Source organism: Dipodomys ordii, unplaced genomic scaffold, assembly GCF_000151885.1.
Source record: "Dipodomys ordii isolate 6190 unplaced genomic scaffold, Dord_2.0 Scaffold93, whole genome shotgun sequence".
NCBI classification, from domain to species: Eukaryota; Metazoa; Chordata; class Mammalia; order Rodentia; family Heteromyidae; genus Dipodomys; species Dipodomys ordii.
Window position 1 is genome coordinate 3,243,318 of NW_012267309.1, and position 14,639 is coordinate 3,257,956.

Genomic DNA, 14,639 nt, shown 5'->3' on the forward strand with positions numbered 1-14,639 from the left:
AGCTTCTTAATACTCAAGGTGTGAGCCACAGCATCACTTTCCGCTTTTTTGAATAGTTTACTGGAAATCAGAGTCTTGAAGTTCCTCCCTGGACTAGTTTTGAACCACAATCCTCAGATCTCAGCCTCCCAAGTAACCAGAAGTACAGCCATGAGCTACCAGCGTTCAGCTAGAAGGGATGGTTCAGTTCTTATGAGACAACAGCTCCTGCTTGGTAATTGTTCTTTCTGTGAGGCTCCACTGCTCATAGAATCCAAGGTTAACTGCAGGTTTAGGATTCCTGGGATCAAAGGTTTGGGAAAATGACTTGAAACTAAGATTCTTGTGGGGTCTGGAGCAGGAGCAGTCATTATAAAGTTGGCAGTGGCTGGGTGATGGCTCACACCTGTAATCCTAGCTAGACCAAGATATGAGGTCAGAAGCCAACCAGGGCCAGAAAGTCCCAGAGACTCTAATCTCTAATTAAGCACGGAAGCCTGTAGAAAGGCTGTGACTGAGTGAGAGTACTAGCCTTGAGTAAAAAAAGCTAGGGACAGCCCCCAGGACTGGGAGGAAAGGAAGGAGAAAACTGACAACAATACTCCAATTAGTCTTATCTTTCTATCTTCAAGCCTTGAATTTGGATGACAGGTTAGCTATCACCAGATGTTCATACTCTCTTAGGATGATTAATATGTCTACAAACGGAGTTAAGTAGGAGTCTGACCCAAATTTTTAGAACAGAGACAATTACAAAATGAAGGCCTGGCCTTTTTTTTTTTTTTTTTTGGGTCCGGTCATGGGGCCTGAACTCTGGGCTTGGGTGCTGTCCCTCAGCTCTTCAGCTCAAGACTAGCACTCTACCACTTGAGCCACAGCGCCACTTCTGGCTTTTTTCTTATGTGGTGCTGAGGAATTGAACCCAGGGCCTCAGGCATACATGGCAAGCGCTCTACCACTGAGCCAACTTCCCAGCCCCAACTTTTATATTGTATTACTTTTTGGCCCTAGGAGAGGAGTTGGTGCTCTTTAACAAGAGCAATTTCTAGCACCTGATAAACTTTACCTTTGCTTGACTATGAAGGGCATGCATATTGGAAAATCTACTTTTAATAACAATTCTGATTTTAAAAAATATCAAAATGTGTCTGCACAGCAAATGATAGAGCAACAGAGGACAATGAAATGAGACCTAACTTGATATACACACTTCTCTTTTCTAGGCAGAGATGATCTCATAAAGGAAATACTTCATTCCTTTTACTTTTTCAGATTGTGGGTTGGGGTGTGGTTCAAGTGATAGAATGCCTCCTTTGCAAGCAGAAAAAGAGGCCATGAGTTCAAGCCCAATTAAGCTATATCACTTCTTTGCTGATGAGATAGAAAAAATTCTAAGTAGATTCCCTATATGTGAGCAGTCTTCCCTATGATTATTAGCAGTATCAAGTAACATGAAACCATGAATATTCCAGGAACCAAGCAATAAACAAATTATCAAGATGAAAGTAGATAATGAGAACTACCACCGAAAGGTACTATAAGCAGGAGTACTGGCATATGATATGAACACCTATGAGTAAAAGCATTTACTGCTTTCTCAGTTTCTACAAACTAAGAATATGTACTGATCCCTGTCTATGTTAACTAATTACAACAAACACCAAGAAAACTCTTCAGTATTTTTAGCTGCTTATCAACACCAGCTTTACCCACTCTCAGGCAAAAGAAGTCTCGGCAACAATTATTTGTGCCCAAACTTATATTATCAGGATCTAAAGGAGAAAGAATAGGGAATAAACTAAAATTGGGTTTCTTTAAGTAAACATCCCTTAAAACTTCCAGCTAGCCAGGTGGCTCACACCTGCAATCCTAGTTTTCAAGAGGTTGAGATCTAAGGATTGGTTGGAAGCCAGCCTGGGGGAAGAAAATTCCATGTGATTCTCAACTCCAATTAAGCAGCAAAAAGCCAGAAGCACAGATATGGCTCAAGAGATAGAGTGTCAGCCCTGAGCTAAAAATAAAAAGCCAACTGAGAGTGCAAGGCCCTGAGTTCAAGCCCCAGTACTGGCACAAAGAAAAAACAACAGCAAACAACAACAACAAAAACCCTTCCTGCTTTAAATACATAAAGTTAGCAACATTAATTTTTAGATTGGGATGTAGTCTCTTTTAAATAAGAAAACAGAAGTGGCTACTTTCATCACTGAAGGTACGTATACTATGACCAGGCAAAACTCACACAAAAACAGTGAGAACAGGGCTGGGAATGTGGCTTAGTGGTAGAGTGCTTGCCTAGCATGCATGAAGCCCTGGGTTTGATTCCTCAGTACCACATACACAGAAAAAGCTTGAAATGGTGCTGTGGCTCAAGTGGTAGAGTGCTAGTCTTGTGCAAAAGAAGCTCAGGGATAGTGTCCAGTCCTGAATTCAGTCCCCAGGACTAGCACACACACAAAAAACATATTGAGAATACATAATTACTTATTGAGGGCTACAGCAACCCCCACAATTCTATGAATTAAACATTTTATTAGTGAAGTAAGGAGACTAGGTCTAAGTAACATGGCCTCACAGCCATCCTGGTGCCTTGCTGGGTGGAGGGAGCTTTCCACCCAACTCTGAAAATCCTAAAGGTGAGAAAAGCTATTCATTGAATTGCAGAAGTCATGCTGTTTAGCCTCTAGAGAGCTTTGTTATTATCTCTCTAATGGTTGGATCTGCTCAACTTTAACTGTTGTCCTAAAGTTTAGCTGACCCGTGAGCTTTCTCTATATGGTCTGTTTGACCCTTGAGCTTTCTCTATATGGTCTGTTTCTGTTGGATTTGGATCTTCACCCCAAACATGTAGATTTTGTCTTTAAAAACTGGGTCAAGGCTCCATTCTGAGCTGCAAGTCTTTGTGATAAAAGCCCACCTCCAGTTGTTGGCTCTCCAATAATGATTCTCAATTGGACCTTTCAAAATATGGCTTCTCTGCTTCTCGCAACCGAATTCCCACACATTAGGAGAGTTTATATAACCTAGCCAAGTAACACTGGTGATAAAGGTAAAGTAGGCTTACCTAATTTATAATGCTTCCTCTTGGGAGGTTTTTGTTTTGTTTTGTTTTTTGGTAAGCCATAAGGATCCAATGGAAACAAGGACACCATTATTGATGTTAAACATATAAATGTTTAAATGTTAGAACTCATCAGTCAACAATGTGGAAGGCAGATTGATGGGAGGTGAGCAATTGTCAAAGTCTAATGTCAAAAACGCTAAAGAAATGAACCACCAGAAGGAGGAAAAGAAGACAAAACCCTGAAATCTGTAACAGGTCAATGAAGAGGAATTATCTGGTTGTTTTAAGAATTTAGGAAGATGTGAAAGAAGCTACATGTCAAGTTACTGGCTTGGCCTCTGGTTAGTAATTACTCTTCCAAACTTATGGAAGACAAGGGTAACTGGTGGTTTAGTCTTGTATAGAGGCTAACGATGACCTCACTAGAATTCCCCTTTCTTTACAACATAATCTTTCCATTTTATTTTTTCCTGTCCATCGTGGGCCCTGAACTCTGAGCCTGGGCTCTGTCCCTGAGCTCTTCAGCTCAAGGCTATTGCTTTACAACTTAAGCCAAGGAGCCACTTCCAGCTTTTTTTTTTTGCTTCTGTGGTGCTGAGGAATGGAACCCAGGACCTCATGCATGCAAGGCAAGCACTCTACCACTGAGCCACCTTCCCAGCCTCCAGAGCTTTCTCAAAAAGTAAATCAGGAAGTCTTAAATATTATTATGTCCTCATTTTATAGATTAGCCAATGAATGGCAAGGCTGTGCCAACACGCAAGCAGTCAAGAGTGGCACTGCTCTAGTAGTAACAGAATTACAAACCAGCTCTGCAGGCCCCACCCTACTTAATGCTCTACCTACTTCCCTCCTAAATCTGGTAATGGAATTCATATCACCACACACACACTTGCAATCACTTAGCATTTAAAACGCTAAGTGGAATGTGACTTCGTGGTAGACAGCTTGCCCAGAATTCATGAAGTCCTGGGTTCTATTCCTCAGTACCATATAAACAGAAAAAGCTGGAAATGGCACTGTGGCTCAAGTGGTAGGTAGAGTGCTAGCCTTGAGCAAAAGAAGCTCATGGACAGTGCCCAGGCCCTGAGTTCAAGCCCCGGGACTGGCAAATAATAATAGTAATGGTAACAACAATAATACTCAGTGGTAGACTGCTTGCCTTGCATGCATGAGGCCCTGGGTTCGATTTCTCAGCACCACATAAGCAGAAAAAGCCAGAAGTGGCACTGTGGCTCAAGTGGTAGAACGCTAGCCTTGAGCTGAAGAGCTGAGGGACAGCGCCCAGGCCCAGAGTTCAGGCCCATGATGGATGACAACAACAAAAATAATAATAAAGGCAGCCAGGCCTTAAGGGCTCACATCTCTAACCCTATACTTAGAAAGTTGAGATCTAAGGTTTGCAGTTGGAAGCCAGCCTGGGCAAGAAAATCTATGAGACTCATCTTCAGTAAATACTCAAAAAGCCAGAAGTGGAGTTGTGGCACAAGTGACCTTAAAAATGAAAAGCTGATGACAACTATTTTTTTCCATAGTTTCCTTTTCTTTCCCTTTGGACAAAATTCTCTATGATGCCTGAATATGGATTCATCATTAATTTTTTTTTATTTCTGATCCTAAACTAATCTCTTCCTCCTCTGAAATTTAGGATTGGAAAAAAAAAGAAAAAAAAGGAGGGCTGGGAAGGTAATTCAGTGGTAGATTGCTTGCCTCGCATGCATGAAGCCCCGTGTTCAATTCCTCAGCACCACATAAACAGAAAAAGACAAAAGTGGCCCTGTGGCTCAAGTGGTAGAGCCCTACCTAGCCTTGATCTTAAGAGCTGAGGGATGGCGCCCAGGCCTAGAGTTCAAGCCCCATGACCAGCAAAAACAAAAAAATAAAAATAAAAGACAAAACCTTTGTTTCATTTGCCTCCATAAGAAACCACTGCCAGGTGCCAGTGGCTCACACCTGTAACCCTAGCTACAACGGAGGCTTAGGAGCTGAGAAGGTGGCTCAGCGGTAGAGTGCTTGCCTTGCATGCCTGAGGTTCTGGGTTCGATTCCTCAGCACCACATAAGCAAAAAGAAAAAAGCCGGAAGTGGCGCTGTGGCTCAAGTGGTAGAGCGCTAGCCTTGAGCTGAAGAGCTGAGGGACAGTGCCCAGGCCCCACGACAGGACCCAAAAACAAACAAAAATGGAGGCTTAGATCTAAGGATCCAGGTTCAAAGCCAGCCCGGGCAGTAAAGCCGGCGACTCTCATCTCTAATAAACTACCACAAAACCGGAAGCGACGCTGTGGCTCAAGTGCTAGAGCGCTCTCGTCTTGAACTGAAGGAGCTCAAGGACAGCGCCCAGGCCCGAGTTCAAGCCCCATGACCGACAAAAAAGAAAGAAATCAAGGTAACCAGTAATCCTAGCTATTTAAGAGGCTGGGATCTGAGAATCCTGGTTCAAAACTAGCCTAGGCAGAAAATTTAAGACTCTCATCTCCAACTAACCACCAAAAATCTAGATGTGGAGTAGAAAGAACGCTAACCTTGAGTAAAAAAGATAAGGCACAGTGCCCGAGTCCTGAGTCCAAGTCCCAGCACAGAGACACAGAGACACACACACAGGAAACAAAATAGAGAAATCCGTGAGCCAAGTAGGCCTGTTCCGCTAAACCTGGGCCAACGAAAGCAAGCTTTCCCGTGCAGTGTGTCAGTCACCTCAACTTGAGTAACACGACAGACGGCATTCTGAACTTGCTCCTCGCGGGTAGCTTCCCCTCGGTCGCGGGCTGTGCACGACCGCCGGCAGAAAACGGAAGCCCGGAGGGCGCAGCCTCCCTCCACAGCGAGCTCCGCGGGAGTGCGGGGCGCGACGGGCGGGCATTGTTTAACATTTCGGGCCGAAATCGCACCAGTGGGCGCAGAGATGGCGAGCTCTGAGATACCCATATCATTGACATTTACCCTCCCAGCTCTAGCGCCTCTGGAAACAAACCAAACCCCAAGCCGCCCAAAGTGCCGTCTTTCGAACAGTCGTCCGGAGAGCGCGTAGCAGCGACGGGACCGGCGTTCCGACCCCGGAGCCCTGCCCACCCGGACGCGGCCTTCAGCCCACGCTCCCGGCTCGGGACCCGGACCCGCCAAGCGCTTACCCAGCTGCCGCTCGCGGCCTGCGCGCCGGCGCGCTTCTCCCGCATGGCTCCCGCCTCCGGTGGCATCGCCACCTTCCACTCCGGCTCCGGTGGCGACCTGGCGTTCATGCTGCAGCCATACCCACGCGAGCTCGCAGCGCTCCAGGACGTCGGCGACGCCGCGGGAGCGGCGGCGGGGCCCGCGTCTTCATGGGCTCCGCGGCCCACGGCGGCCCGCGAATCTGAAGGCGGCGCCAGCGGCGACGCCAAATGCTGAGGAGATGGCCAAGGCTGGAGCCACGGAAGTGGCGAGGAGATGCCGACAGCTCCAGAAACCGCGGCTCGCGACCGCACTGACAACAACCTCTCCAAGCCGCCCTCGGCGTCAGTGTCCCGCCCCGTCGTCTGGACGCTACGCCCCGCCCCGCGCCGCGCGCGCTCCTCACAGGCGGGCACCGGCAGGGGGCCCCGCCCACACGCTGCTCCCGCCAAAGGTCGGCTTCACGCCACGAGCCCCTTCAACAACGCTCCGCCCACCCCAGGCCCCACCTCTTTGTATGTTCCCCCACACACACACACACAGGCTCCCCACGCCCTCCCCCAACCCGTCGGCCGGAAGTGCGTCATCTTCGGAGGCCCGAAGGGCTGGTCCATTTGTATCGAGACTAGGAGCGTAGTCTTGTTTAGGGGAGTCGTGTGGGTACTGACGCAGGATGGAAGGATGAGGAGATATGAAAATAATGTGATTTTTTTTAAACAAATAGCAAAAAGGTGGGACTCAAAATATGCAACCTAGAAAGTAGGCTTACAAAAATTTATAAGTGGGGTGGGCTGGGAAGGTGGCTTAGTGGTAGAGTGCTCACCCAGCATGCATGAGACCCTGGGTTCAATTCCTCAGTACCACATGCACAGAAAAAAGCCGAAAGTGGTGTTGTAGCTCAAGTCGTAGAGTACCTTGAGCAAATGAAGCTCAGGGACAGTGCCCACCGGCAATATATATATATATATATATATATATATATATATATTTACATACAAGTATCCAAGAATTACAAGAATAAGGGGCATAAAAGGGCAATCTGCATCTTTCCTCTCCCTTGAAATGATGAAAAGATGCCAGACTCTAAACGAGTAAAAATGTCATTGGACAGAGGTGAGGTTTAGTGAAGCTTCCCTTTAAATATAGGAACTCTTAGGATTCTTGATTTAGATCACGGAATAAGAATTTCTGGACAAGTCACAATGGTAGGAAAATTGGCAGAGCTTTATGAAGTAAACAAGCAAGGAAACAGACAAAAAAAAAAAAAACAGAAGGGCAGGGACACACTCTAGCAGAGTGCCAGTGCTCTCATAGGGACATAAAGACATAGACACGGACATAAGGAGACACCCCGAGAGACACACAGCTCCTTGGGCTGTTGAATATTTATAGGGTAAAGGCAGGGGGCCTGGCTTTAAGTTATGCAAAGCTAGGTGATTTGTCTTTGCTTTAACTACACCTGGTATACCAGGTAAGAATGCATACTGCCATAAAACGGATCCTTATCCTTGAAACAGGACACATGGACCCTGCTATCTGCATAGTGGGGCATCCTGTCAGGCAGTTGTGAATTCTTGGGTGAGAAATGCATCCCTTCGGAAAGAATGCATTCAGTGTCCTCTGTTTGAAGCAAAGATGGCATTTCTAAGTTTTTAGATACCATAATTCTGATTTGCCCACACCAAGCCTCAATTTCCATAAGTTATCCTGCTTCATTTTCCCCAAAATGACTTTTGTTCCCTTAAGGGAAGTACATGAAGGAATATCTCCTGTATTTGCTGTTAGCTGACTGTACCTCATTTTTCCTAGTCTATCCAGCTTCATTTCCCCCAAATGACTTTATTCCCTTAATCCTATGGGAAGTAAATGGACAAACTTTAAGCTTGAATCTTTGAATCCTGGCATCTATTTACCATGCCTCATTTTCCCTAGGCTATCCTGCCTCAAAAAGACAGGAAGAATCAAAGGCACATATTACAAAAATTAAATCCTGAAAGTTATCCGTGTTTTGGATAGTCCTCACCCATTTTACCTACCCAAACCTATTGTCTAAAAATTGAAGTTCTTAGATGATATTATCAGGAAATGACCATGTATAAAGTTTCTTACCTCAGAAAATATAAAGGCTACAAGAAGGAACTGCCATTCGGAGTCTTTAACTCCCATTCCCTGTGAGAGAAGTAAGAATTATTTCTTCTTCCCCCCCCCCCCCCGCCCTCTATCCTTCATCTGTTCCACAGAGACAGGGTAGAGGAGGTACAGGGAAAAAAAATATTTTTAACAGAAGGCCAGATGCCAGTGGTTCACACCTGTAAACTATTCAGGAGGCTGAGAAAGCTGGAAGTAGAGCTGGCTCAGGTGGGAGAATGCTAGCCTTGAGCAAAAAAAACTCAGGCCGGCACCCAGACCCTAAGTTAAAGTAAAGGACCAGCACAAAAAAAAAAAAAAAAAAAAAAAAAAAAAAAAAGAAGAGGGAGACGGTGGGGGGGGGGGGAAGAAAGAAAGAAGAGAAAGAAAAAAGATATGAAAAAAGAAAGAAAGGAAGGAAGGAAAGGGGAAATGAAACGAAAAAGAAAAAGAAGGCCCAGACTAAGAAACTGAAATAGGAAGTAAACTGAAAAGGCATTTAAGCTCCACACCCACTACACCAATACCAACTTTGACTTTTTGTCTTTTTTTTTTTTTGGTTGGTCGTGGGGCTTGAACTCTGGGCCTGGGCGCTGTCCCTCAGCTCTTCAGCTCAAGGCAAGCACTCTACCACTTGAGCCACAGGGCCACTTCTGGCTTTTTCTGCTTACGTGATGCTGAGGAATCAAACCCAGGGCCTCATGCATGCAAGGAAAGCACTCTACCACTGAGCCACCTTCCCGGTCCCCAATACCAACTTTGGAATGTTTCGTTACAAGATCAGGACACTTAGGAGGGGATCTAAATCTGCTCTCCTGAGTGAAACCATAAAAATCTGGGAAATCCTCTGGAAGAATCAAAGACATGTGTGACAAAAATAAGTTACGAAGGTTACCTGCATATTGAGTAGGCCTCACTCATTTTACCTACGTATAAACAAAGTCTAAGAATTGAGTTGCTAGAGAACCTCATCATGTGTATTTCACAAGCTCAGAAAGTATGAAAGTAACAGGTAATAGCTAGCATTTTGAGACCTTTAACTCCCATTTCCCGCAGAGGGGCAGGAAATATTTTCCATTCTTCTCCATTACTCTGCTTTCTTCTGTTATTCTAAAATAAATGTATGCAAAGTCTTTGACTTTGTGAGACACACCTTGTTGAAAGACGCCCTGAAATTCTTTCACCTGTGGATCTCAAGGGTTTGTGATTTTTGCATGGAGACTGGGAAACTAAGGGAACCCTTCACCCATCCTCTGGTGACAACACAAAAAATCTTAATCTATGAGACTCTTTAAAATGCTCTTAATTTGTGGATCTCAAGAACCTATGATTTTGTATATAATCTGGGAAGCTGAGGGCTGCCCATCATTCACCATTTGGTGACAAATATAATCTTTGTCTGTAAAATAAGAACAGTAGTCTACTTTGGGTAAGGTAGTATTGTATGAAATGTTGCTTGTTACTAGCTTGGAAGTACCACATGAGATATAGCATAGCCTATTAAATATTAATTTGCATTTTGCAATGTTGTAAACAGTTTGTATACCAGAATGCCAAAGACTGTTGCCTTTCACTGACACATCTTTGCCGTATGGTTAGCTTATTTTATGTTCATTGTTCAAACATTGCCTCTCCAAATATATTGATGTCCAAAATTGACCTTTCTTGTAAAAACATAGTAGTCATTTTTGTAAATTTAGTAATCTGCCTGAACAGATTTAGAGACTCACTGCTATTTCATCCTGGCAGAAAATGTTCTAGTATAGAGGAGATAAGATTTTTCTTGACACTGCCATCCTTGTACTGATAGCAGGAAATCCCCCTAACAATACCTCAACAGATTGCCCCCAATGCTTAAATATTGCTGAAGAAAAATATGTTAAACAGACTTGGTTCATTTATAAATTTCTGAAATTGTCTTATTACTGAGCCAAAGACTTCTTGGCTGTTTCAGCCGTGCTTTGATATTCTGGTTCTGCCTTCCATACCTATGCAAAAACATCAAATTCCATTTGTTTAAAATTTCAATATGGAGGGGGGGGCGAGGGAGAAGTGGAGGAGGTAGGGCCAGGAAGGGATAGTAGGAAAAAAAGCAAAGTAGGGGGTAACAATGTTCGACAAGAAATGTATTCATTACCTTACTCATGTAACTGTAACCTCTCTGTACAGCATCTTTACAATAAAATTAAATTAAATTAAAAAATCTAATATGAGCTGGGTGACAGTGTCTTATGCCTGTAATTCTAACTACTTGTAAGGAGGCTGAGACTGACTGAGGTTCAAAGTCAGCTTGGCAGGAAAATACTGAGACTTTTATCTCCAATTGACCAACAAAACACTAATAGTATTTCTGGGCACCAGTAGTTCACGCTTGTAATCCTGGCTACTCAGAAAGATGAGATCCAGCTCCAGCAGCAAAGTGCAGGAGACTCTTTTCTCCAATTAACCACCCCATAAGAAGCTGGAGGTGAAGCTGGCTCAAGTGGTAGAGCACTAGCTATGAACACAAAAGCTCAGAGACAGTGCCCAGGCCCTGAGTTCAAGCTCCAGGACCAGCACAAAAAGAACCTGTATTACAGAAACCTAGTCAATTAATTATTCAAACTTAAAAATATTTTATAGACATTAATTTAAGATAAAGTTCTAATCAGGATAATGCTAGAATTCATTTTCTTCTTGTTTTATAATGAAGGGCTCATATTCACACTTTTTATCTGGCTACTGTTTTCTATTTCTAGTGATTACTACCAGGTTTTAACCATCTGGTAGTCTCTATGCCAAGGTAGTTTGCTCCTTCAAGTGTGTCTCTGATATGCCAACTTCTTTAAAGGGCTAACCATCAATCCCATCCATTATAATCTTTTTTGATTAAGTCAAATTCAAGTGATTAGAAAGCTGATCATAGAAATAATAGCTTGGGCTGGGAATATGGCTTAGTGACACAGTGCTTGCCTCACATGCATGAAGCCCTGGGTTCAATTCCTCAGTACCACATATACAGAAAAAGCCAGAAGTGGAGCTATGGCTCAAGTGGTCGGGTTCTAGCCTTAAGCAAAAGAAGCTCAGTGACCAAGAGTTCAAGACCCAAGACTGGCAAAAAATATTAATAATAATAGCTCTTCATATTCATGGATCCATCCATACTCAATTCCAATTAAAATCCCAAAGATGTTCATTACTAAAATACAGAAAACAGTCCAACAACAAAAGACCTAGAACAACAAAAGACCTATAATACAATTGCCTAGAAAACAATTCTAGGCAAAAAAGACAACACGGGAGGGATCTCAATGCCGGACTTCAAACTTTACTATAGAGCCATAATAACAAAGACAGCTTGGTATTGACACAAAAACAGACCCAAAGACCAATGAAATAGAATAGAAGATCCAGAAATGAAACCACATGCCTACAGTCAGCTGATATTTGACAAAGAAGCCAAAGACATACAGTGGAAGAAGCACAGCCTCTTCAACTACTGGTGCTGGAAAAACTGAGTGGCCACATGCAGCAAACTAAAAGTGGACCCCAGCCTGTCACCATGTACTAACATCAACTCAAAATGGATTAAAGACCTTAACATCAAGCCTGAAATTATGAAATTATTTCAGGACAGAGTAGGAGAGACACTTGAACTTATAGGTACAGGCAGGAATTTCCTGAAGAGAGTCCTAAGGTCACAACAAATTGGAGAGAGACTTGACAAATGGGACTACCTTAAAATAAAAAGTTTCTGCACAGCTAAAGACATAGCAACCAAACTAGAAAGACAGGCAACTAACTGGGAAAAAATATTTACCAGAAATATATCAGACAAGGGCTAATATTCAGTATATACAGGGAACTCTAAAAACGAACCCCTCCTAAACCCAACAAACCAATTACTAAATGGGCAAGGGAACTAAAGAGAGACTTCTCAGAAGAAGAGATAAAAATTGCAAAGAAACAAATGAGTAAGTGTTCACCATCCCTGGTTGTAAAAGAAATGCAAATAAATGCAACCCTGAGATACCACTTTATCCCAGTCAGAGTGGCTTACATCCTAAATGCAGCCAATGACAAATGCTGGAGGGGATGTGGAGAAAGAGGAACCATACTGCATTGTTGGTGGGAATGTACATTTATTCAACCACTTTGGAAAGCAGTTTGGAGGGTCCTCAGCAAGCTAAATATAGACCTCCCCTATGTCCCAGCCATACCACTTCTAGGCATCTACCCTGAACAATAGGAACCAGGATACAGGGACACATGAACCTCCATGTTTATTGCAGCACTGTTTACAATAGCTAGGATACAGAAACAACCCAGATGCCCCACTACAGATGAATGGATCAAAAAATTGTGGTACCGATATACAATGGAATATTATGCAGCCATTAGAAAGGACAAAATAATGGCATTTGCAGGGAAATGGATGGAACTTGAAGAAATCATGTTGAGTGAGGTAAGCCAAGAGCAAAGAGACAAACGGCATTTGGTCTCCCTGATAAGTGGATGTTAAATTCAAAACATATGGAGATATGACAAAGTAAACAAGATTTGAGAAACAAAGGACCTCCACTCATCTGGTTGAATCATTACTAAATGACCCCATGCTGCTGACCACATAGATGGTATATATGTGCACATTGGAGGGAAACTAGGAGGAGGACACAGAAACAGAGGGAAAGAGGGGAAAACATACAACAGCGGGACCCATCAGCTGCACTAGACATTGATTAAAACAAACTAAGCAACTCAATGGCAGTGATGGGAGGTAGGGAATGAGCAGGAAAGAGGGAACAGCTGACACTAAGCAAAAGGAAAGAAATGTACATATCATCCAATGTGGAAGAAATAACTGTATTGTCAAAGCTCATAGAACTCATAAACTTTATAGACCATGATAAAGACAATTTGCCCCATGAAGGATAAAATGTGTTTGTGAGTTGAACTAAGTATCACTATCCCACAATACTGTGAAATTTATGTAATCACTTAATCACAATTTTAAAAAAAAATAGGAAAAAAATATAAAAAAGATGAGTGACTCACACCTGTAATCCTAGCTACTCAGGAGTGAGATCTGTGGATCACGGTTCAAAAGGTAGGAAAGTCTGTGAGACTCTTATCTCCAATAAACCACCAGAAAACCACAAAAAGTGCTATGGCTCACGTGGTAGAGTGCTAGCCTTGAGCTGAAGAGCTGAGGGATAGGGTCCAGGCCAAGAGTTTAAGCCCCATGACCAACAACAACAGCAACAATTTAACTGTATTTTTTTTTGTCTTTTCTTTTTTGGTACTGGGGATCGAATCCAGGATGTTGCACTTGCTAGGCAAGCGCTTTGCCACTGAGCTACATCCCAGCCCAACAACAACAATTTAAAAAGGAGATATTTTATTTAACTAGTCATTTTTATATAATTAGAATCCTTTTTTAGATGTATGATGCAATTGTTAATATGTAAAAGTGTTTATTTCTACTTTGGCGTATATCCATAAATGATACCGGCACAGCTCAGCTCCCAAGGAATGATGTCTTTATTGATCTGTTCTCCACATATCTCCTTCCCCATGGCTCTCCATGTGAAGTAATACCAAACTACCTTACAAGATTTGTCTAGCCCAGCACCGGTGGCTCATGCCTGTAATCCTAGCTACTCAGGAGGCTGAGATCCCAGGACCACTGTTCAAAGCCAGCCCAGGCAGGAAACTCCGTGAGACTCTTATCTCCAATAAACCACTAGAAAACCGGAAGTGGCACTGTGGCTCAAGCGGTAGAGCTCTCGCCTTGAGCTGAATTGCTGTGGGAGGGCACCCAGGCCCAGAGTTCAAGCCCCACAACTGACAAAAAAAACAAAAAGAGGAAGACTTGTCTAAACACTTAAATGATATTACACTTTTTTGTTTGTTACAAGCACTAGTTCACTATTGTAATTATAACCCAATGTGTTAAAATTATTTCCACACTGCACATAGTATTACATGCCTGTAATCCCAGTGCTTAGGAGGCTGAGATAGGAGGATCACAAGTTTTGAGATCATTTTAGACCCATTTTGAGACCCTGTCTCAAAAAAGAGAAAAGTTGCTGGGCACAAGTAGTTTATACCTGGAATCCTAGCTACTCAGGAAACTGAGATCTGAGTATTGCAGGTTGAAGCCAGCCAGGGCAGGAAAGTCTATGAGGCTCTTACTCCTAAGTAACCACAAGAAAACTGGAAGGGACGCTGTGGGTCAAAGTAGTAAAGCACTTGAATAAGAGTTCAGGAACAGCTCTCAGGCCCTGAGTTCAAGCCCAAAAAAACTGACTAAAACTGACCAAAAAATAAATAAAAGCCAGAAAATT

General features: G+C 43.2%; 1 protein-coding gene across 1 annotated transcript in view; it reads right to left on the minus strand.

The window, feature by feature from the left end:
* The window catches only part of Hiatl1 (hippocampus abundant transcript-like 1), a 49,177-nt gene extending 42,637 nt beyond the window's left edge, over positions 1-6,540 (minus strand). The window contains exon 1 of the mRNA XM_013026434.1: positions 6,168-6,540. Coding sequence (XP_012881888.1) covers positions 6,168-6,275 — 108 coding nt within the window. The 5' untranslated portion in view covers positions 6,276-6,540. The remainder of the gene's footprint in view (positions 1-6,167) is intronic.
* Positions 6,541-14,639: the final 8,099 nt, after the last annotated feature.